This window comes from Lissotriton vulgaris, chromosome 7, assembly GCF_964263255.1.
Source record: "Lissotriton vulgaris chromosome 7, aLisVul1.2, whole genome shotgun sequence".
NCBI classification, from domain to species: domain Eukaryota; kingdom Metazoa; phylum Chordata; class Amphibia; order Caudata; family Salamandridae; genus Lissotriton; species Lissotriton vulgaris.
Window position 1 is genome coordinate 615,517,576 of NC_141695.1, and position 25,805 is coordinate 615,543,380.

The window sequence follows — 25,805 nt, forward strand, 5'->3', positions numbered from 1 at the left end:
GCGATGAGCAAATAGGGTGAACCTATTGTCGCCCACTGAATTGTATGGTGGGTAGATAGCTGGATTACTGCCTTCTTATTGGTAGCAGACCCAGCCACGGCACGCCTGTGGGAGGGGATGGAGGTGAGGGGAGGGAGGTAAGGGGGGATGTTGAGGAACAGTGTAGGTGGAGCGCCGACTGAGGGCTATAGATCGTAAATAAATCATAAATCATACGCTCTTATATAGCGCCTTATCACCAGCAGGTCTAAAGGCGCTTGCTTTGGGAACCCGTCCTGGTCTTTCCCTGCGAGTTTACCCCTACTGGGCATCCCCAAGGTGAAGACCAGGCATCCCATCGCGGTGGGGCCATAGTGGAGATTAAGCAAGCTATTGCCCAGAGTTGCAGAGTGTGAACCCACGATTAGAGTAGGCACCGAGGCGAGAATTATCGAGTCCGTGGACATTATGAGCTCAAGACCCTGCCGCGTGGGGAATTGAACCCTGGTCCCGGGTCTGACCTCTGTATCAGGGTCTGCCTCCTCTAACCGGTGAGCCACACTTTTCCACTAATAGATACATGTGATGATGCTTTGTTGGTCATAATAATGTTATCACATTGGCTGTTTCCTATTACCTCTCAGTAATAGAAGGTCATATGTAAGGTTAGAGATCTCCGAACTGTTGACATCGAGTGTATATTTGTTTTCATTGATATCAGCCACCTGATTTGATGTAACAAAAACAATAAAAACTTTGTTGAAAAATAAAAATAACTACATCTGCTGAATTCCTCTGGTTTTGTATGAGTGAAATGTCAGCCTAATCAGAATGTCCCTGTAACCTTTGGTTTTTTTCAGTGAATTTCTAAGGTTATTTTAAAATTCTATTTCCTAACTTTAACGTGCCAGTAATCTTTGTTTTTTTCAGAGAATTTCTCAGGTAAGTCTGTTCAGTGGTTCGGGCTGTAGAGGTGGCTAAAGGTTCCTAAGGCAATTAATATTACAAACGCAACCTTATTTCTCGCCCCAAATTCTCGGTCCCCACTGCACATATCATCCCAAAACTTTCCCAATCTAAAGTACCCTGTCACACTTTTTTGGCAAACTTTCACCAACGTTAAATATATATATATATATATATATATGTCTATCTGAGTCCTTGGTTTGCTGACTGGATTCTGCAAAGATAGAGTACTGGAATAAATATATATATATATATATATATATATATATATATATATATATATATATATATATATATATAGATAGATATATATATGAGTCATCTTGACATGATTATGCACTAAATTTTGCTTTCTGCATCTGCATCTTAAACGGAGTCTGTGCCTGTGTTTTACCCGGCGTGGTTTAAACTGTGGGAGTGTGTGTGCGCAGGAATATAGAATACCTGCACAGTTCAATAAAACGATTACCCAGGGGATATTTCCGAAAGGTAGGTGTATTTAATCCAGTTACCCGTTTCGGCTAGACCATGAGTTAGTCAAATCGGGTAACTGAGTGATCGTTTTATTGAACTGTGCAAGTATCGTATCGAGGTCCGGTGTGTTCTGCCGGCGTGAAATATTGAGAAAGCCTGCTGGGCAGGCGAAACGCGCCTCTCCTTTGCTGTGGGATCGTGGGAGACCTGAACACAATAAATTAAGCCTGATACCTACCTGCCATGTGTACGTGCCACTTCTTCGTTCCTCGTTGGAGTAGGACTGGGTGTTTGAGATATATATATATATATATCTCCGCAGCTATCCTTCTCAGTAGAAAAGAATCGGGGAACACCGCAGGGCTTCACAGGAATTCTTTGGTATTGGCATGACGCGTTTCGGCAGTTGCCTCATCAGATGCCTCCGTTGTTGAAATCTCAAGGTATTCTGTTTCTTTCTCTTTATATATTATGCCCCTCCTACTAAAGTAGCGCGGGGCTCACCTGCTCCACATCTCATATTAAGGGTCACTCAGACAGTTCATGTGTGCGTACTACATATCCCATCATGCAGTTAGTTCTCCGCACGGACGAGTGCTCCCACACAGCCAAGTGTTTTCCTAACTCACAGTGAGTGGCTGAGTTTGGAGAGTGGACGTCTTGAGTTGTAATTCTGTGTTGGGTGATAATTGATTCCTGCCCATGCACTTCCAACCTCGTACTGCCTCAGTTGGTGAGGCTTGGAAACGTTGTTGAAGTAACTCTGTTTTCTCTGTGTGTGTCACGACCTGTCAATTGGCAGCATGACCTCTACCTCCATCGGGTGTGGTCCGGGTTTGAGAGTATGTATGTATATATATATATATATATATATATTTATATATTACCTACTGGCGGTCGCCAGTAGGTAGTTATAGTTAGGATTATTTCCAATAGGAAAATCGCAACATTCTATTGGGAATAACTTTGGCGCCGGTTGAGGAATCTGCCTGAAAATTTCCTCAAATTTGCCTCGCGGCGCTCCGGTCCTTCCCTGAAAGTTTGGGGGGGGATTAGTCAAGCAGGGGCCGAGGTAAAAGGGGGGTCCCAAAACGTGTTTTCCCCATGTTAATTTCCATAGGGCGGTCGACCTCACTTTTAGCCCGAACGGCTGAATGGATTTCCACCAAACTTGGCAAAATTGTAGGGACTGGTAGCCTGATGTGCCTTTGCTATGTCTCAAGATATGTGCTCTAGTGGATTTTGAGTAATTTAAGTTCAAAAAAATCTATAGATCTATAAGCGCACCCCGGTACGCGCACGGGGGCGCGTACCAGCGCGCTACGCAAGTTCGCGCGCGGAAACCTGACTGGCTCTCGGGTGTCTGTAAACATTCCAAACAGTCCGGAGCGGCCGCCATCTTGTGTCTCGGTAGGATCGAGACACAAGAGGTGGCAAAAACAAAGAGGGGAATGATCAAAAGGGGGCAGGGTAGACCCCCCTGACCCCTTAGGTTTGATGTGGGGGACATAAAAGGGCCCCGCGGGGCAAAAAAAAAAAGAAAAATTCAATTTGCGCGGGGGGAGCGCCCAGTACGCGCACCGCGGAGCGTACCGGGGAGCGTACCCTGGAGAAAAAAGAATGACAGAGTTTTTTAAAAATGTAGTTAGTTCTAAAAAGAACTGTTTTTTTTATTCTTTTTGTTGTTTTATATTTTTTTGAACATTTTTTTACTTTTTTTGGCTTTTCTGAACAGTTTTATATTTTTTTTGTATTTTTTATGGGGAGAAACAAAAAACAGGGAATTATAAACGGCTCAACTGGAGCAACAAAAAAAACAGGAAAAAAATGAGGGTTTCTTCGGGCACTTGTGGTTATCACCAGCAATGTTGATGAGGGTAACACTCTTCTCACCATAAGTGATTGTTTTGCCACAATATATGCAAACGATTTTGTAATCACCAAACTTAGTTTGTATATTTGGAACCATCTGACTTGCTTCTGGACCCGATGGAGTGGGTTCTTTGGTTGTTGAGGTGCTGGCAGACGATTGTGGAAGGTTTCTGCACAGTTCTCTCACCTCTGCTGCAGAATAGTTATTGGGGTGCAATCGTTGCATGTGCCGAATCATTGTGTGATTCCCACATGAATATTTTTTTGCAGGGTTCCCCTTGGATAGTACAGCGCCACAGATGGGATAGGTCACCTTTGCAGCGTTTACCTTCTTTGCACCTCTTGAGATTTCAGAAAACTCCCATATAAAGTGCTCCTTAGGTTTATATGGGGCATTGTCTTCAGGCAGGAAATGCCTTGTCTGCCTTCTCTCCTCCTCCTCCTCCTCCTCCTCTTCTTCTTCTTGACCACCAATGTGATGTTGTGGTGGTCCTTGAGGTGGTGGTGGTGGTGGTGCAGATGCTCCAGCTGCTGCTGCTACTGTAGCCATTTCTCTAACAATAGAAGCAGGTCTTCCTCACTCAAACAACAAAGTGAGAATGAGGAAAAAAGGTGGGGGCTTTCATCATTTGGAAACCAAAAGTGTTCTGAAACAATGAAAAGTGTTATTTTCAGGTCACATGACCTGACGCGCTAACGCTACGCACCCTGGGGCGCGCCCAGGGGCGCGTAGCGTAAGCACGTCAGGGCGCGCCCTGGGGCGCTTACGTAGTGCGATCGTATGTGCTCCGGCGCTTCCGGATGCGCTTACGCCATGCGTCATAACATGCATCACGCAGCTACGCGATACGTTTTCGTTCACGGCAATAGCGCAAACGGGCCGCTCACCGGTACGCGAACTGGTGCGTGGCAAAACTGCGCTTACCGGTAAGTGCATCGGTACGCGCCCCGGGAGCGCTCCGGGGCAAAAAAAAAACATTAAAAAAATAGTATTATATAAATATACAATATAGGATTCATTTTATAAAATATTACATTTCATAGCTATAGAAATTTGCTATTAAAAACCTTTGAAATTCACTGAAAAAACCATAGGTTTCACACCAGTTATAGTTAGGAATTAGCATTTAAAAAACCTATGAAATTCACTGAAAAAACCATAGGTTTCACACCAGTTATAGTTAGGAATTAGCATTTAAAAAAACCTATTAAATTCACTGAAAAAACCATAGGTTTCACACCAGTTATAGTTAGCTGGACATTTTACTGACATAAAACCATTGAAATTCCCACGTTATAGTTAGTTGGACTCACTATAACTTGCGCGCCTGCAATGCACTGCTGATGACGTCACATATTACATCACTCATGACATGGTCATGTGAAACCTATGGTTTTTTCAGTGAATTTAATAGGTTTTTTGAATGCTAATTCCTAACTATAACTGGTGTGAAACCTATGGTTTTTTCAGTGAATATATATATATATACTCTCTCCCCCTGTGAGCAAGGCTGACGCCGAAACGCGTAAGGAAAGGAGACATTCTGCGCTGCTGCGCTTGTCATTAAATGCCTTTCAATCCGGTATTGGGCCTCATGTGGTGCTTTGTTGGAAGTGAAATGGTCGGGCTGGTCCGTGCCTGATGTTCTGAGGCCGCCCTGTAGGGTGTATTGCTCCTTTGCTCGGAGACTTTTTGTATATGTATATGTATATGTATATATATATATATATATATATATATATATATATATATATATATATATATATCCTACTGGCGGTCGCCAGTAGGTAGTTATAGTTAGGATTTTTTTCAATGCAAAATCTCAAAATTCTATTTGGAATAACTTTGGCGCCGGTTGACGAATCTGCCTCAAAATTTCCTCAAATTTGCCTCGCTGTGCTCCGGTCCTTCCCTGAAAGTTTGGGGGGATTCGTCAAGCGGGGGCTGTGATAATAGGGCGGTCGATTTCACTTTTAGCCCGAACGGCTGAATGGATTTACACCAAACTTGGCAAAATTGTAGGGACTGGTAGCCCGATGTGCCTTTGCTACGTCTCAAGATATGCGCTCCAGTGGATTTCGAGTAATTTAGGTTCAAAAAAATATATATATCTAGAGCCGCGCCCCGGTATGCGCACTGGGGAGCGCTCCAAGCGCGCCACGCGACTTGCGTACGGAAAGCTGATTGGCTCTCGGGTGTCTGTAAACATTCTAAACAGTCCGGAGTGGCCGCCATCTTGTGCCTCGGTAGGATTGAGGTGGTAAAAATCAAAGGGGGAAATTAGCAAAAGGGGGCAGGGTACACCCCCCCTGACCCCCTAGGTTTGTTGTGGGGGCCATAAAAGGGCCCCAAGGGGCAAAAAAAAAAAAAAAATGTTTGATTTGCGCGGGGGGAGCGCCCGGTACGCGCACCGGGGAGCGGACCGGGGAGCGTACCATGGAGAAAAAAGAATGACACTTTTTTTTTTTTAAAAAGCATTTTTTTATAAATTGGAGGTAGTTCTGAAAAGAACTTTTTTTTTGTTTTTGTTGTTTTATATTTTTTTTATACTTTTTAAAACGATTTTATATTTTTTCTGGATTTTTTTTCAGGGGAAAAACAAAAACAGGGATTCAAAAACTGCTCAACAGGAGCAAAAAAATGAGAAAATTTAGGGACAGGGAGAGCATTGGTGTTCCTGTCTCTTTATTGCAATGAGTTCAACGCTCTGCTCCCCATAACAGAGTAGTTTGTCACAGTCCACGCATATAAATTTTATGCCTGCAAAGACCGGCTGCACGTTAGGGACCATTCTTGCACGTGTTGTTCTTGAAGGTGTTGCTCCACCAGTGGAGGTGCTGCCGCCATCTCTTGGTAAATTCCGTGCCAGCTCCCTGACACCCTCCCTGGAATAATTTTTTGGGTGTTTTCTTCTGACATGCCTAATTAAATTGGCATTTTTAAAGCTATATTTTTTTGAGGATTACCTCTGGATAAAATACTGCCACATATTTTACAAGTTACTTTACTTGCATTAACTTTTTTTTGTCCTTCAGGGATGTCATAAAATTTCTAGATGAAGTGGTTCTTTGTTTTCTGGTGAGGAGGATCCTCTTGCAAAAAACCATCTGAATCACTGCTGGATGACTCCCTTGCAGCCATTGCTGTAGATCAGGAAAATTATGAGTAGATAATTCACAAAACACCTCTTGCTCTCTCCAAGTGCAAATCAATAGTGAGAGAAATGGGTGGGTTTCTCAAAAAGTTGAAAAAAAAAATTATTGAACCAATGAAAAGTGTTATTTTCAGGTCACATGACCAGGGGCTTCATCATTCTGAAACCAAAACTGTTATGAACCAATAAAAAGTGTTATTTTCAGGTCACATGACCCGACGTGCTTACGCTGCGCGCCCCGGGACGCGTCGCGTAAGCGCGTCGGATGTTTACGTTGCGTGATCGTATTCGCTCGAGTGCTTCCGGGTGCGCTTACGCCGCGCGTATCACGCGGACGCAGCTACGCGATACGTCACGATCATGTTTTCGTTCGCGATATTGGCGCTTACGGGACGCTCCCCGGAGCGCTTTATGAAAAAACGCTCTCGGGGCGCTCCCCTGGGCGCGCACCGGGAGCGCTCCATAGCAAAAAAAATTGGGAAAAATAGTAGGGACTGGTAGCCCAATGTGCCTTTACTATTCTCAAGTGGTTTTTACGAAAATTAACTTTGAAAAATATATATATTGTGCTACATTGGGCTATATATATGTTAGAGCCCAAATGTAGCCCAATGTAGCCCAAAGATGGCCACCAGAGACAAAAAAAAAGCAAATGTAGCCCAAATATCAGCCAGATGTAGCCCAACTGTAGCCCAATGACAGAATGTACCAGATTGTTCTAAAGAACAACTAGAGCGCTAACAGTCTTACTTATAAAGTGAGACTTATAGTTAGGAATTAGCATTAAAAAAACCTATTAAATTCACTGAAAAAACCATAGGTTTCACACCAGTTATTGTTAGGAATTAGCATTTAAAAAACCTTTGAAATTCACTGAAAAAACCATAGGTTTCACACCAGTTATAGTTAGGAATTAGCATTTAAAAAACCTATTAAATTCACTGAAAAAACCATAGGTTTCACACAAGTTATAGTTAGCTGGAAGTTTTACTCGCATAAAACCATTGAAATTCCCACGTTATAGTTAGATGGACTCACTATAACTTGCGCGTGCAATGCACTGCTGATGACGTCACATATTACATCACTCATGACATGGTCAGTGACATCACTCATGCCGGTTATGTATTTTCTTAGAACACGCCAAATCATTGCACACACAGGACCTTTAACTGATCATGTACATTTCGACTTCTAATAGCGACTTTGTTTATAATGAATGATTATTCATTTTTGCCACTTCTGACAGTAAATGTTTAAACGTCCAGCTATATATGTGCATCGATACATATTGTACATCTCAAAGTCTTACTTTGCTTTATTGTGTTATATCAGTAATACTTTGTTTAAAAAAAGTATCTCTCTCTATACACATATATACACATACATACACGCACGCACACACACACACACACACACACACACATACTATACACATATATATTTTTTTTATTTTGTTTATTACTTTTTGGTTAACATAACACAAATACCATACTGACATAGTCAAGTTTGCCATTGCTGCCCCGTCATTTGTATGCAATTTCCACAATGGGTTTCTTGGTCAGAAACACATAGGTCCTCATCTACATTCTACTCACAAAGGACGTACTCATCCCCTGGGCAACACGCTCTCCACTCACCTGGAATCGAATCTTGATGACATCTAGGGGGCTGATCAAAGCCCGTGTGACAAACCCAGAAAGAGAACCAGCAGCAGCCACCTTCACCGTAGAGCGGGCCTGACCTTTTGGCCCTGGGTCATATCCAACCATTGCTGAACTCTAGAATTCCCAAGGTGCTCCTAACCAATCAGACTGCAAGGAAGCTGGTGGAGGAATCAGAAGGGACATGGCTGAAGAGAGCAGTAGAGTATTCAGAAAAGTGAGACTCGCTGGGCTACTAGCAGGTCTCTTTATTTCAGGTAGATTTTATTCTCAGCAATAACCGCTCTAAAAAATTAACATGTACAGGGCTACAGTACCAGTATAGCAATGCATCCCTATGTGACCTACTATGAAAGAACCTGAACGCATACAGAGAAGGGCAAATGTATTTACTGCAAACCCCGAACAAACATTGCACATACAAAATATAACAAAAAGATTCATGGAGAAAAATATTAAATCAAAAACTGAAGAACAACCGTAAACTTTAAAGAAGTTGTGTACACAGATCGTGGGAAAAGGTTTTCATTGTGTGTGTATAACTAATCGCACCTCTGAGGGACAGTCTCTGCCTTGTGCTATCACTTGCTTCCCAACATACCTAATTTATAGGCTGGCAACCCCAAGAGCCGACCATGCCCTGTTGTGCACCGTATATTCCTTAATACACTGGCAAATACTTTGCTCCTTGTCAACCTTCCAACCCCACTGTCTGCGCTTCTACATCTATTCTTTGTTTTGTAGCCCGAATTATTTATTTTTTCTGCTTGGGAGATCAGAAGCTAAACCATGCCTTAATTGTGGTGTGTACAATGAGGACGTTCCTAATCATTCAAAAGGCACCATTTAGCTTTTTAATCTGAGTCTTTCCCTTATCGGATGCCGCGACCCATTGTCCTCCAGAAAAATGTATATTAAAAAGAGTAATCCTGGTGTACTGAGTTTCGTCTGATCTGGGGATATTAAGCATTCCTCACTGTCATTTGTCACTCAAGGGTAACATGACAAATACACTCCATTGTTAAGACAGCAACTAAATCTTTGACCTTATAGCCTATTTCAAGTAGGACCTTATCTTCACAATGTTGGGGGCAAAACAACATCCTCAGGGAGACCAGAACTCTGGGACATACAAAAAACACAAAGATGTACATTTAAGGCTACCTGACACTCAGGATACTAAGGTGTTTATTTCCTTTCCAGTGCTTCCATGAGCAGGTCCAGGCAAAAACTGCACTTATGCTCTCCGAACTATACTGGACCATCTACATACCTAGGGGCTTCTACCTTCGTTCTATGCAGGCTACACTGGACCTAGAGCATCAATGCCATATTCCTCTTGCACCGGAGTCCACTAGACCACATCAAGCCGACCCTACAAATCCTTTGCTGCCTTTATCTTTATAGATTTACAAGAAGCCCAGTCATTTCTCGAAGGTCTTGTTCCATAATCTCAGTCATTCGCCGGTTCTCTAAATAATTTCCGTTAAAGGGCGGCTCTCGGGATGAGACAGGAAGCACACAAGGATGCAAAAAAGAAGGCATCCAAACAGAAGAAAAAGCAACAGAGGAGGACGGAAGTGGGACACGGGGAGTCTTCGTCCACTCTAGGGGGGTGGGAAGTGGGGTAAAGGGGGGTGTTGCAGTGGGAAAAATGAGAGTTCGCATTTTAAGAAATTGTCTGATCTACTACTGCCACAGCTATGGCATGGAAAACCATAAGTATAACTTTGCAGTAGGAGATTGCTGTATGCTAATAGATTTCTTGGTGATAGCACAAGAGGTTACTATAGCAGTGTATTCTGCTCTTATGTATTTAGATTGTAATAACGTTCAAATGATGGTAGCGGGCTTTAAAGGAGAAAAGTTTAAAAGGTTTGAGCTCGTGATTAACTGCACTTTATTTGCTTATTTTGCACAAGTTCCGACCCTTGAAATTTTAAGGGTTTGTATAACCTCTATGCATTTGCACTTTAAATACTTAAATATTGAAGCGCAATTCCTGTTTTCTATAATAGGATTATGAAATTTGCATATTTTGCACAAAAGGGTGAGTTGAATTTTGTCTGGAGCAATTTTCCATCCTAAACTGCACTTTCTGGTCATAAGAGCGTTGAATTAATCAAATTATAGTTTTATATTCTGCACTTGACACTTTAACTAGTTGTTCGTCTGGATTGCTTATTGACACCCGAGTAATATTTCCATATTTGTACTAGTTTTTATACTCTTTCTATGTTCCGTTTTCTCATCCCAAATCCGCATTTTCTGCACACAAGGGCCTGTGGTTTTTCAGAATTGCATTTTCTTGCTCCCTTTGCTCTGTTTGCTGATATTTAAATTATTGTTCTGCTTATTTGCACAAGATGAGGTTTAAATCCCTCTTGAATATACCTCATATTTAGATATTGATTTATTCTTTTTCTTAAACATTTTAACCATTGAAGACAAAATAGTATGCTGAAGGTGGTCTCTTAACGTACATGGTTTGAATAATGTTCGCAAAAAAATGCTATTGAATGTTGGCTAAAAAATCTAAGCCCAGATGTTATTTATCTACAAGAAAATCATTACAGGAATCAGACAAAATTCTCAAGGGCTGGGTTGGTCATACAATCTCTGCAGCAGCCGGGTTAGCGCAGAGAGGAGTATGTGTACTAATAGGATGTCATATAGGTTTTTCCCTGGAAGGGACACTTACAGACCCAAGTTGCAGATGGGCACTTGCTCATGGTAAAATAAATCATGTAAACATAATTTTCGCCACAATCTATGCACCAGTCATAGACGACCCTCTCCCAATTCTACAGTTAAAAACAGCTATAACGGGTCTTCCCGGTAAAATAATATGGGGAGGAGATTTTAACTTTTTACAAAATCCCTTTGTTGACTCCTCCAAAAAAGACCGGCGCCAGAATAAACCCCAAGTAGCTATTGCCATACAAAGCTGTAAATAAGATCTCGATGTCATTGATCATTGGCGATTCTGTAATTCTTCCAAGCGTGAATACTCATGTTATTCAGCAAAATATAATTCTACATCTAGGTTAGATTTGTTTTAACATCTTTTGGACTAGAGCCACATAAATATGTCCATCTACCAAACGCATTTTCAGATCATGCAGCACTTTTTATGGAGGTAAAATTGGGGAGACAAGAATCAGTCACCAAGAAGGTGGTATTTTAATAAACTGAACCTCCTGGATTCACAATGGTGTGCAGATATTGAGAAAGAGATTGAACAGTTTTTTACATAGAACAGAGGCACAGCTCCATGAAATACGACCTGGAATGCATTTAAGGCCACTATGCGGGGGATAATTACGTCTAAAGAAATACAAAAGCAGAAGAAAAGAAGGGAGGAGAAAATTAAATTACAATCAAACCTTACGCAGGCAACTGAAGAACATTACAGGGTAAGATCTGCACTCTCAGGGCAAAGGCTATCTGAAGCAAAGGGTAGGATGAAGGATTTTTACTATGATTTAGGTGACTCTAACAGCAACCTTTATGCCCAAAAGATATACGAGGAGAGTGAATACACAGGGAAACTACTGGCCTGGCAAGCCAAAGAAAAGCAGGCCTGAAATAGGATAGAGCAAATAACCGACCCTGTTACTAAGATTAATGCTAAAACCACTGCCTCTATTGGTGACCTGTTCTTAAAACATTATAATAGAGTCTATCAAGCTATAGAAGGGGCCTCACCGGAAACCATTGGGGAATTTCTAGAGTCACTCGAAATACCCAAATTAGACCATGGGGATAAGAAATCGTTGATTGAGGACTTTACAAAGTCAGAATTAGATGAGGTTATAGGTTCTCTCCCCAAAGGTAAAGCCAATGGCGACAATGGTTTTCCGGCTGAATTTTTAAAACAATTTGAAGGTACTCTTCGTAAAGAACTTTTACTTCTGGTTAATTATTTATTACAAGGAGGACCTCCCCCGGATTCTTTCCATTCAGCAGTGGTGGTTAGCATTTTAAGAAAAGGAAAGGATAAGGAAAATGCAAATTCGTATAGGCCCATAAGTCTTTTAAATACAGATTATAACATTTTTACGAAACTTTTAGCGAACCGGTTGAATAAAATAGTAGGGTCCCTTATAGGCCCTGATCAGTGTGGTTTTATAGCAGGCAGACACCTCCATACAAATACAACATTTTTATTGGAGGCACTGGATTATTTTAATACGAATAAGGTGAAAGCTCAAATCTTGTTTTTAGACGCGGAGAAAGCTTTCGATCTGGTGTCTTGGGACTGTCCTTTTGCTATTTTGCACTGTTTTGATTTTCCGACTGTTTTATCTCCCTTTTAAAACAACTTTATCTGAATTCCAGGGCACAGATTATCATCAATGTCAATATTGGGACATGTCCGGTCAGCAGAGGCACGCGCCAAGGATGTCCTCTGTCGCCAATTTTATTCGCATTATTTATCGAACCATTGGCGATCGCAATTAGGAACATAATGACCGACACAGTTCCGGTAGTTGGAATGACAAACATAAATCTATATGCTGATGATATTGCCCTTTTTTTAGATTCAAAACCTTCAAGTCAAGTTAAAATTTTAAATATTTTCTCTGACTTTCAAAAGCTAGGGGGTATAAGATAAATGTTAACAAGACGGAAATAATCTTAGTAAACTGCACTGTAGACACTTTATAGCCGGAATTTAGGCAGATCTATAACACACGCCCAAAGAGATATCTGGTAATATTTATCTCGGATAAGTTGGAAGATCTGTATTCGCTAAATTATATACCCCTGTTAAAAAGATTGGGTCCCATTAAGATCGCTGGAATCTACTACCATTGTCTATAATGGGTCGGCAGCCTTAATACGTATGTCTATTTTACCTCTTTCTAACTTCCTTTTTAGTGCGGCCCCCTGCGCAATTCAGGTTTAATTTTTTAAAAAGGTAGATGATTTGATCTCCTCCTTTCTTTAGGCAAAAAACATTTCTAGGCTTGCACTCAGCACTTTATATCTCCCAGTTGCACAAGGAGGGCTGTCCCTCCCAAACGTTAGAGAATATTACTTTGCTTCTTTTGCACACCATAACTTCATTTTTTTTTTTTATTAGACGATCATGAGGGCAGACAATTTTTTTATGAAGAAGATTTTGTTGGAATCTAAAATTACTGATCCGGTTAGAATTACTAAGGATCTAAAAAAGGTTCGTTATAAGTCCCTTCAGTGGGTCTTTAAACAGAAAACATAGCTCTTGAAATTTTATGGTATGTCTAAAATAAGTAGTACAACGAAATTAGCTAATTTAAGCTTTGGAGAGGGGCGCTGATTGGATAATAACAAAACAAGGCTTTCGAAGGAGAACGGCTTTGAAAAAATTGAGGACTTCATCACTAGGAATAGATGGAAATCTTGGGAGGAAATCTCTAGACAGATTCACCATGCATTTACATTATTGAAATGGTCTATTTTTTTGCTCCATGTGGATCTCAGGGAGTTAGATATAGGTAACTTATTTTAAAAAAAAGATCTGTCTGCAGCATTAAATATTCCAACACAAAAGAAGATTAGTATGTGGATGAAATTATTGAAAGATGACATTGGAATCGATTCTTCTGATAAGATTATAAAAAAGTGGAAAAAGAGGGAAGACATTGAAATTAGCAAACTGACATGGGATAAGATTAACAAATTTAATAAAACCATTTTTCGAGGTGCTAATTTAAAACGTGTGCAATTTTATAATAAATGGTTAATCTATAGAACTCCCTCATTCCTCCACAGTATCTATCCCCAAGTTGCTGATAAGTGCTTCCGTTGTGAAGAAAAGGGTACTTGGAAGAATATTGTCTGGGAGTGCCCTAAAATACAGCCACTGTGGAGAGAAATAGAAAAATATCTTTCAACAATGATTAAATCCACTATTGCTTTTGATGAGCTAACTTCAGTCCTGGGCTGCTCCCCGAGCCACACTCCCCACGATGGAACCTTATTTATAGCCTCCCTCATAGCTAAATCTCCTATTTTGCAGTCCTGGAAATTAGAGCCAGCACCAACCCTACAGGCATGGAAGACAAAATTATTACGAATTCTGGGTAGGGATAGAAAATATGCACTGTGATCAGGGACACTCAAGAAGTACAACAAATACTGGAGCGTGTTTGAATCCTAGTTTGATCTCCTTTTTATATCCATTCCTAACAACTCCCTTTAATTTTAGCCTCCTAGATTGCTAGTACGATAGTACTGTGCACATTACACTTTATGAGTAAGATCCAAATTGTTGAAATTTGAACATGTCTGTGTATATAAATGAAGCTAGTTGTAGTAGGGCCTAGATTTCGATTCTCATCTTTTGTATTTGCATTCATATTATTAGCATTATGTAACGTAAATATTCTTGTATTTATGCACATGCACTTTAACTCGTACTATATCATCTCTGCTGCTACTGTGTCATGTTTTTTTCTTGATTATGAACTCTCAATAAAAAAAATGTTTTTTAAAAAGGAGCTCCAAATGTATCACATTAAAATAACCCCTATTACTAAATTTCGGTATATTCTGGAGGTGGCTTGTACTTTTTAAGTAGTGTCTACACCCACAGACAATATACCAGACAGGGGGATACCCCTTTCTGAACTTTTGACACTGCAGAAACTACAGTACCATCTCTGCCCCAGAAAAAACTGTTGGCTGACCAATTTATTCAGCATCTTCTTCCCTTCAATCAGTCACTAAATAAAATTCTAAGTTCATCTTTTGAACTCAACAAAGGTAGACTGTCTATCAAGTACACAGCCACAAAATAGTGGTGACCTCTCACGGCCTAGTGATCGTGAATAATAAGGAACAGATTGGAAGGAGTACTAAAGGTGAACAAGCTGGATGGATCAAAACAATGTTAATGAGAAGGTTCTGTATTGGATGTATTCTTATTTTAGTAAAGAATATCATGAGAACGTTGCCATACAAGTGATGAATGCTTATTGCAAAGATTGAAATGTATCATAACTTTGCTCAATGTACACTGTGGGATGACATTTCTTCCCTGTTTGGTATATGGATTTGGTCTTTACTGAAGGTCATATTGACTATCATCATTGCAATATTGGTTGTCTGCTTGTGCATGAATATGCTCCCTGTTTGTTGTCAAGCCTGTATTAAGCTGTGAACCCCTACCACATGAAACATTCATGCTTTGAGTCTCATGATTCAGCGAGAACAGGAGGTAATGAAATGAATGAATACAGATGTTGATTGATTCTGATATTAATGTTGAACAATTGTTCAAAGGGCGAAGAATGGAAGTAGATATATTTTGTGAACAACTTTTCATACATTTTATAAGTGGTACGTCATTTTGCAGTTCCTATTATTACATTGCTCTTTTGCTTTTTGTCTGTGGAAAGACTGAGACGGTGTATGTGCTGTTGATGGCATACAAACACCAGGTGCAGGATGGTTTTAGCTTGTGGGTTTTCTCGGCATGTGCTTGCAGGCAGTTTCGGTGCGCCTCCTGATTATGGCCCGACCACAATAATTTATTGTTTGACAACTGTCTTCAGTGTAATGTCTCTTAAGTGGCTCGAAATGTATAAAAGACTGCGTATTGTAACCCCCAGCAGAACAGTGCAGTTGGTCGTTGGCTGTCCTTGCTCGAGCTAAAGCAAATAAACTTTGCTTCTTGACTGCTTACCTTTTTTTTTTATTAATATTTTTTTCCCATCAACATCAGAGTTACACATTCATAATACATTGCCAGAGAAACAGAAACAAAAAAATAATCTTACGATTCAAAAAGCATTATCGCCAAGTTTAAAACAAATAAAGCATTTTTTCCAAATACGCAAAGAGCTTTAGATTGGGAAGAGTAAGTTAAAAAAAAAGAAAAAGAAAAAATGGGAAAAATTCAGCTCAGACACAATAGAAAGCCATCATTAAATAATATCACATATTCTTAATTGCGTCTGACTTTCCCCCTATTTCATCTTAAATCTCTCCCAGCCTCCTTTTCCATTCAATTATTGGGGCCCATATCCTCCGTCCGGCCTCTTTTTTTTCCCTCCCTCTTTTTTCATATAGGGCCATTTCTAATATATATATGGCCAGTACACGAGAGATCCATTGCTGTAATGTTGGGGGGTTAGGATCCTTCCAGAGCGTGGTTATGCATAGTCTGCTGAGAGTCATAGCTAAATACAGAAACTCATGGTGAAGAACATCTACACCCGCCCTCACTACACCCAAAATCATAACTTCATCTGTCAAAGTTACATGTATCCCCAGAGAATCGGAGAAAAATTGTTCCAAAGATGTTTTATATATGTCCAGAGAGGGGCATGATGCAAACATATGAATTGTATCTGCTTGCGTGGATTGACATCTCGGACAGATGCCCCCGTTATTTCCCCCCCACTGCGCTATTTTATGAGGAGTGTAATAAAGTTCAAACATAGTCTTATATTATTGAGATTGTAAATTTGCCACTCTTAAGACCGAATTTGACAGTTTTAATGACTTCTCTGCCTCATTTCCTGTAAGACCTAGTTTGACTCTCCACTTCTCGTACATTCTATCACAATCATCCTTTTTATGTTTACAAATTTCTTCATATAATTGCGAGATGGAGGATTCCCCTTCATCCTTTACACATTCCAATAGTTCGATTCTTTGAAAATTCATATCTCCTCCCTGTTTCTTTAACAGAACTGACCTCACTTGTAGTTTAAAGAAGTCTCTACGTCCTAGGTTATATTAGCGTTGTGCCTGCTCAAAAGAGATCAGACCGGTTGCCCCTATAAGGTCCCCGATAGTTTTAACCCCTAATGCATCCCAGCCCCTCATAACTGGGTCGTGAAATACCCCCGGCAATGATGGGTTCCCATACAGAGGGGTATAATAATTCATTCTCCCTAGTTTTAATTTTTTCCTTATCCCAGTCCAGACTGATCTTGCGGCCACCAAGGTCTTAAGCCTTACTTTTTTGTGATAGCTCCTCTCCTCATATGTGAGTAACCATTGATTAGAGTTTTTCGCTACGAGTTCATATATGTCTGGGACCCCATCTCTACCTCTCCATCTGTCTATAACACTCCCCCCCCCAGCATACCTCTGGTATATTGCAGGACCGTTGCCCAATAATATGCCTTAAAGTCTGGTAGCGCCAGCCCACCTCTCTCTCTTGGGAGTGACAGAAATTTTTGGCTGCGGCGTGTTTTGCCCTTGGCCCAAATAAATCTGTTTGTTACCTTTTCTAGCTCCCTGAACCAGCTATTGTTAAAGATTAGCGGTATGGTCCTAAATAAATAAAGCACTTTTGGCATAAACACCATTTTGATAACATTGCAGCGACCAATTGTTGTTAGGTGTAGGTTATTCAGTTTGTCAAAATCAATTTTGGCCTTATCTATAATGGGGCTTGAATTCTTCGATACCACTTTCGAAAGGTCTGAGCTTATGCGAACCCCCAGATATACTGCTGTCTCTACCACTCTTGGATCGACTAAAGATACTTTCTGATTTATTACTACTTGGGTCTTATTTACATTTAATTTGTACCCAGACAGTCTTCCAAATGCAGCCGCTTCCTGTTCTATTTCTGTTAGGGCTGACATTGGTTCGCTTGATGTTATGGCCAAGTCATCCGCATATCCTAGTATTTTAGTTTCATGCTTATTCAATGCTATGGGCAAGATGTTTCTGTTCTGCTCTATCCTCCTAATGAATGTATCTATGCATAGAGCGAAGATTAGCGGGGAGCAGGGACACCCTTGCCTAGTTCCTCGTCCAATATCTATTATACCACTCAGCTCCCCCATGGTTCTAACCCTTATTCTTGGATTGTGGTATAAGGCTTTCAGAGCTCCCACATAGCCCTCCCCCAGATTCAGCTTCTCCAACGCAGCCCAGAGAAATCCCCACGAGACCCTATCAATGCCTTCTCAGCATCTAAAAGGATGAGCGCCATAGGGTCTCGTGAGGATGCCGTGCCATCAAATAACGTAAACACTCTTCTGACATGTTCCGCTGTTCCTCTCCCAGGGATAAACTCGTGCTGCCATGGAGAGACGATCTTGCCAATTACTGCTCCTAGCCTATTTGCCAGCATCTTTGAGTAGATTTTCACATCGCTGTTCATTAGGCTTATCGGCCTATAAGACCCAGGATTGGTTGCGGGCATATCTTTTTTCAGAAAGACTATCATAGTTGCCTCTCCCCATGACTCCGGGGGTATTGCACCCTCTTGTATATTTACAGCCAACTCATATAGTTCTTCTTCTATCTCGGCTAAAAATGTTTTATAAAACTCCAAGGGTATAGAGTCTGGGCCTACTGCTTTACCAGATGGTAAGTCATAAATTGCCCTTTGTATTTCTATTTTATTAAATGCCATCTCCAATGTCCCCCTGTCGTTAGTTTCTCTAGTCTGACACTCCCAAGATAACTCTCTATATCCTCGCTAGGTACCATATAGTCAGCTTCATATAGCTTCTGATAGTAGTCCCGAAAGCTAGCACATATACTCTTGGGTGTTGTTGCAACACTTCCGTTCTCGGACCTGATCTCAGAAATATCCCCCTTAGTAGCAGCCTGCCTTGTTCGAACAGCTAGCATGCGGCCTATCTGCTCACTATACTCATATTGATCCTTCCTCCATGCCAAATACTTCCCTGCTGCTTTAGACGCAAATAGTTCCGCAACCGCTGCCTTAGCCATGGCAAGCTCGTATGTTATAGTAACAATATCCTGATTCGCCCTAATTGCGCTACTAAGTTACTGTTCTAGTCTAGCAACTGCCCTTATTCTTGTTTCTACTTCCTCCCTCTCTGCCTTATTCCGTCTAATTGAGTATCTGATTGTCTCCCCCCTTATACCTGCTTTTAGGGTATCCCATACTACTGCAGGGGGAGCAGAGCCTTTGTTTAGTACCAAAAAAATTCTCATCCATTCTTTCATTAGGGCGGTATATTCTGAATCCTGTAACAGGGCTCTCTCAAAAGTCCAATTTGTCATCTTCTTTTGTTGGGCAGCGGTTGTTATATCTAAGATAAGTGGGTTATGGTCGGACATTACCCGGGGTAGTATGCAAATCTTTGCGGTGGATGCTACTGCTGGTGATACCAGAAAATAGTCTAGCCTTGCTAAGACCTTATGAGGGGCAGAATAATATGTACTACCGGTCCCTAAGTTATTTTGCAGTTCCCATATATCTACTAGACCGTTGTCACACATCAATTGAATCAATGCTCTGTGGCTTCTCTTCTTCCGACCGGAAAATTTCCCCGGATCGTTCTTCCACAAGCCATTCAGTCCATTCACATTTAAGTCTCCACAGACTATTAATGGCAGAGACAAAGTTGGCTATTTCTAAGTTAACAGAGTCCATAGCTTCCGGGTCGTCTACAGTGGGAGCATACAATGAGCATAGTGTGAAATTAAAGCTCTGTACCTGGCACTCCACCAAAACCCATCTACCATAGCGGTCTGATTTTTGCCTATTTACAACCACACATCCATGCCTTGCTAAGATCGCTACCCCTCTTGTTCTTGTTCCTTGCGTCGTATATGATACTAATTGGTATCCCAGCTGTTCTAAGAGCCCCTTTTGAGAGGCCTCTATGTGTGTTTCTTGTAGGCAGATCAGCTCAGCGTGCAATGTTCTTAAATATTCCCTCATAGCTCTTCGTTTTTTACCATCATTTAGTCCGCAAACATTCAGCGAAACTATCCGCATAGGCATTTCTTTTTCATTTTCGCTCTTCCCCAATCAGTTTTTGTTAACCTGGTGTCTTTAGTTTCTTCTATATCCTGATGTGATTAATTTTTTTCCCCCCGCTTTCCCTTCCCTGGCCCTCTCTTATCCCCCCCTGACCCCTCCCACTTCTTGCTCCTCCCCCCCCCTACCAGTTCCCCTCCCTCAGTCCCCCTCCCTTCCCCCCTTACCATCCTATGAGGCTTGCTGGGTCCCCGAGTACCCAGGTGTGGGCGTCAGTGTAGTCAGAGTGCGCCTCAGTGCGCCCTGCGGGCAGGCCCTTTATACTTTGGTCGTATCGGGTGGGTGGGGTCAGTGATGTAATCAGGTACTTGCCCCAAACCATTATTTAAACACAGATATTCATACCAAATTTCAGATGCATTTATTCCCCCCACCCCCCTCCCCACCCCCTTCTGATTGCTCCCCATGCTTTTGTGTTCATAGACAAGTTGCTGATTTGCATTTATATTCCTGAATTCCCTTTCTCAGTTACTGAGATTTCTCTTAGGTAAGCTTCGGCTTGAATTTCACTTGAGAAGCTTCTTGTTGATCCCTTCTATATTATTTTTAGCCGTGCTGGATTTTGTAGGTAGACTGTTGCTCCGACTTTTTCAAAGGGTGTGATTAATTGTCTCATTCTCCACCTTCTCTCAGCAGTTGCGTGGGCAAAGTCTGGTCTGGTGAAGAACATAAAGTCTTTATGTTTCCTCTGCTTTGTGGGCCTAGCCAGATCATAGAGGGCTTCTCTTAAAAGGAAATTCCCAAAGTAAACCAACATTGCCCGGGGATATGGACGTGATTTTTGTGAATGTTTGGGTAGCGCCAAAGGGAATCGATGGGCCCGCTGAATTTCTCTGTCCATGTCCCAGGTACCAAGTTTCGGGAAGGCTGATTTCAACAGATTAATCATAGAGCCCCTAGGGTCGTTCTCCTCAAAGCCTTCTGGTATTCCAAGGAACCTCAGATTGTTTCTCCTTGATCTGTTTTCATGATCTTCCACTTTCATCATGAGGTCCTTTACGACTCCATCGTGCCCATTCTCCTGCTTTTGCAGCTTAATTACATCCATTTTCAGATTTTCTGCGCGTGCTTCCACTGAGGCCATTCTATCCGAGATCTCGGTACAGATGTTGCCGACTTTTTTAATTGCCCCTTGTAACTTCTCAATGGCAACGTGATTCCTTTGGGTTTCCTTTTTAATGTCCTTATGGAAGTTTTTTTATGGAGCTCAGCACTTCGCTCAGCAATGGCTCTACAGTTGTTGCTGAGCTATGTCCATTTCCGGATTGTTTCTGGCTTTTTCCTTCTGGCTCAGCTAAAGTGTGGTCATGAACATGCTCTGTTGCTCCTGGTAGCTTTGGAGTCGGGCTTTTTCGTATAAGTTTAGGTCTTGTTATGGCATATTCATTGTTACTGCCAGGATCCGTGGTCTCATCATTGATTAAGTTAGCTCTTCTCCTTTTATCTCTCGCCCTCTTTTTCTCCCATTTTTTCTTTGAGTTCGAGCTTTGGCATGTTTCATTAAGTTTTCTGGATTCATTAGAGTCTAGAATCTCAGAGGCTGTTACTTCAAATATTTGTTCATCATTTGTTTCGCTTGTTTCATATATGTCTGAATCCGAGTCCGTTTCGGAGGGTGCCGTATTACCAAGCTGTGGGACTGGCTCAGGGGGAGATGTTTGCGCGCGTAATGAGGTGGAAGTTTGTTTTTGAACTATATTTTTCCCCTCCACGGTGATTAGCTCCACAGACGTGTTAGGGTCGACCCCACTGGTACCGGTCTCGCTGCCTGCTTGGTTGCTTTTTTGTTTTGTAATTTCAGTAGGCTCGCTTGGCCCTTCCTTGGCTACCGGGATGAAGATGTTGGATATCCGAGGCTGAGAGGAGGTCGGGAGCCCAGTATTTTTAGCGGCAGCTTTCAGGTTTTTTATTGTTTGCAGCCTTTGAGCCTTTTTAGCCATTAATTCCAAATTAGCTTTGTCCGCTGTATCGTTTCCCTTCTCTTTGTCTTTCTCTTGGTCGTTCTCCATCTGTTTTTGTTTCGCTTTTTCTTTGTCCTTTTCAGTGTTTTTGCTTTTATTTTTAATTTTATTTTTGTCAGTCTCTTCAGGTGTAGCTTTCCCCACATTATTCTCCTTGGCTTTAAATCCTCTGGTTTCAGGCTGTCTTTGTGTGTCCTTGTTTTCCTGCAGGATGTGGCTTTTTATACTCTGTGTGGTTTTTAGTTCTTCCCTGTTCCCTAGGTTTTCCGGACTCTCTGTACTTTCTAACTCTGTCTGGGTCTTCAAGATTTTGCACCTGTGTCTGTATCTCTTGCATATTTCGGATTGCTGAAGCTCCCACCTCTCCTCTTTCCCCTCTTTCTAAATTAAGCAGCGATGAGTTTTGTGCCACTGTTCCATTTATTCCAGCCATATCCTTTATCTGCGTTTGCTCAGGTGCTGAAGTTCGAAGCTGACCTTGTGGCTGATTTTGACCTTTTGTTTTTCCGAGGGGATCCGGCGCCCCTCCTTTATTTGGTTTTTTATTTATTAGCGCTTTTAGAGCAGCCCAGGCTCTTTTTTTAGGCAATGTAAAAGATCTACTGTGGGTTTTGAGGTGGCTTGGGGCTTGAGACCCTATAGTATTATAGGTTTGCTTGGTTATGTAGATTATTATTCGCAGCTCAATTTTGATCACAGGTTTAGAAGAAATATCTGTACTATCTGAGTCTAGCAGTGCGCCGACCCCACTCGACCCCACTGCTTGCACCACCGTTCCTGTAACTGTAGCTGTAGCTGTGCAGCACTTACGCTCCGGTTCCTGCTGCTGTGGCTGCTGTGGCTGCTCTTCTTTCATTTAATCATTTAATCCTTTCACCTGATCGTTTTCGCCTCCCTTTGCCTCTCTTTGCCTTTGCCTTCCTGATTCCCTCTCCTTAGTTTATTTTTCCTCCCCTGCAGGGGCAATTAGCTGTTGTTGGTTGTCTGCTATCGGCTAGCGCTTCAGTGTCTCCCTGACAACGCAGCACGCAGCACACGCGGTTTAAAGGCGAGACTTGCAAGTCTGCAGATGACACCCGATGTCGAGCAGGGGAAGGAGGGTAATTTGGTGTAGGAGCGAGCGCCGCAGCAAGCACCGTAGAGCCGGAGGCAAGAACAAAAGCAAGAACCAAGGTGAACAGTGGATTAACAAAAGCAATAGCAATAGCAATAACAAGGAAAAAAGACTAGTGTTTAAGCTCTTAGATCACTAGACGCTGACACCGAATCCTTAATTTAGAGTCAGTCCCGCTCAGTCCCTCATTTCGATTTGCGCATCGCCCGGCACCCTTCTCTTCCCTTTTTCATGCGCTTTTTTTTCTGATTAACTTCCAATCAGTTCAGGAAAGATACGTACGAGTGCGAGTCTCCTGGCAAAGGGGGAAGCAGGGGGAAACAGCCAATGTTATTCGCTTGGTGGCAGCTTAATTCAATACTCACGATTCCAAGGTATGCGCAGCTCAAGGGTGTGCTCAGAGGGATGTGCTTGAAAAGAATGTCGCAGGGGTGTCTAAATCGATATTGTCACATATTGCTCATGCTCTCTGCTCTCCACTTTTGCGGCCTTCTTGCAGCTCAGCTCTTGCTCTTCTCCTTTTTGTCAAAAGCAGCCAACGATCCTAATCACTTCCTTTTCTTCTCCTCCCGGATTTCCAGCTCTTGGTTTTTTTTTTCTCCTCCTGAAGCTCTCAGTTTATTTCCACTGCCCAGCTTTACCGCGTTTTTCCTCCAGTTTGAATTAGGTTCAATTCAGCTTCATGATTTCCACTGCGTTTAGTACAGCATGTCTCCATCTATCTCTTTCCCATATAGCAATCACATGGGGAGATCAAAACGAGATAAGGAAAGATAAGGAAAGACCAGACCCATGGAGCGATGCTGGTGCGTCCTCTCACTCTGGCGCCATCTTGCCTCCGCTTCTTGACTGCTTACCAATGCGTTTGTCTGTGCTTTATTTAGAATGAGAAGTTTGCTTTAACACGTGGGAGAACCACATGGCTGATGGAGAGAACCACGGAGAGGGTATGAGAAGCAAATTTAGGAGGCATCTGGGAAACACATGCACTCTAGTGGGAAACGCACAGTCTACAAGCCGTGACCTAAAACAGCTTACAATGTGACTGATGGCTGCTCCTGCAAAGAACAACTGACAAATTGAATAGGAGTAAAATATAAAAAATAGGAGTAAAATATAAAAAATATCTTGGCTGTCTAGATCGAAATAGAGAGGATCCTACTGGAAAATGATCCCATTCCAATTATTTCTGCTAAGTAAATAGTTGAAGAAGTGCACACACAAATAATTGTGTATCACAACAATAATAATATTGAACAGGAAATGGGTTATAATCATTTTATCAACCTCAAAAGGACGAAAATCTGAATTGCCCTGCTAAGATTCACACCTAAAGCTAGGGTCACTGAAGCTATGAGATTCTGAAGCCGCAGAGCTTTTTAGGTTTCGCCTGCACCAGCGTATGCGCTGTCTAGCGAGACATTTAGTGAGTGGGTTTTCAAAAGTCTGACCGGGTGGCATAGAGCATGCGGTTACGCTCACAATGACGAGCAGAGGCGCCATCTCTCTTCATGGTGCGAGCACTTCGCACACCACTCGCCAGCTTGCGCTTTCACTTTTGCCGTAGCGCGCGCACGCACCACTCGTGTTTTCGCATGCTTGTTTTCTTTCACTTTCGCAGCCTCACGGCGCGTCTCTTTCAGCCGAGGAAAGAGATCTTGTTTTTTTATGTATCCGGATTCCCTGTAATTTCCTTTCTTCCACCCTTGCTTTCCCAGTCCTCCCTTCTACACTTCCCCTTTCCCCCACTCCTGTGTTCCCGGATTCCTTCGACTGTATGTTTTATGTATATCAGCCTTTTTTTTACTGCTTCATGATGGAGGAAAAGTCCACAATGCCCGCCCCCCCCCCCGCCCCGCCCCACCCCCCCCCCCCCCCCCCCCGGCTGCATTTGCGCTATAAATATAGCATACTTCCCTACAGCCCTGACTGTCAAGCTTGCTTTCTTTCTTATTTGCCTATTCTTTATTCTTTCCTTCTTATATTCCTATCTTTGTTCGTTTTTACATCATTTCCCCCATCAATTTACTCAAACCTAAAATTACATGACTCGCTTCCGTCTCTCTCTCTTTCACTCCCCTCTTTCCTTTCTTCCGTCCACCCTTCATAAATTATTCTCTCCACCCTTTTTTCCTCCAAGCCAATTCTCTCCGCCCTTACTTCTTCCCATCCTTCTGGCTCTCACTCCCTGCTTCCATCCCTCCCTCCATTTCCTTCCCCTATTTTCATCTCTCCATGCCACGTCCCTCATCCTTTGAGTGTCTTTCCCTTCGCCCCCTTCCTGGACACGCACACACATCATGCTATATGGGCCTATATGTGATGCTTCGGGGTGGGGGGGCGTTGGCAGTGGGGGAGCGTTGGCAGTAGAGGAACGTATGTATGCATACACACACGTTCCTTGTACCATTTTACCATGGTGTCTGTGACGCCACCTCCAATATACGTACTAGTAACTTCTCTTTCAGTGCATTCATACCTCCGTTCTTTTAACACACTCACGCTCCTCACCCTTTCCCGTATACACAATGTCTCCTCCAGCGGGTAGGCACAAACAGGTGCGAACCGGTCGTGTGGACATGCTGTTCCTGTCCCTGGGTGTCTTTACCCCATTACAGGCGCACGCGCTCGCAGTAAAGCCGCACCTCGTGGCGCAATAAATCTGCCACGTAAAGTGTCGAGCTCTGTAGAAAAGGCCATGTATATTTATTAGGTTCTTGTATTTTGAGGGCTCGCGGTGGGGCTGGCCTCCTCTCTCGATGCAAGGAGGAAAATGAAAAATAAATTTAAAGCCAAAAAGAAGTCGGAACAAAAACCCTCGCCTTTAAAAAAAAATTTGTTTAAAATAAAGCGTGTTCTACATAG

General features: G+C 42.2%; 1 protein-coding gene across 6 annotated transcripts in view; it reads right to left on the minus strand.

Annotated features, from left to right (window-relative positions):
• The window catches only part of SLC25A19 (solute carrier family 25 member 19), a 306,920-nt gene that overhangs the window by 211,387 nt on the left and 69,728 nt on the right, over window positions 1–25,805 (minus strand). For all 6 annotated transcript variants that reach the window (XM_086930769.1, XM_086930767.1, XM_086930766.1 and 3 more), the window contains one exon: window positions 8,087–8,271. In XM_086930769.1, the coding sequence (XP_086786895.1) occupies window positions 8,087–8,218 (132 nt within the window). In that variant the 5' untranslated portion in view covers window positions 8,219–8,271. The remainder of the gene's footprint in view (window positions 1–8,086; window positions 8,272–25,805) is intronic.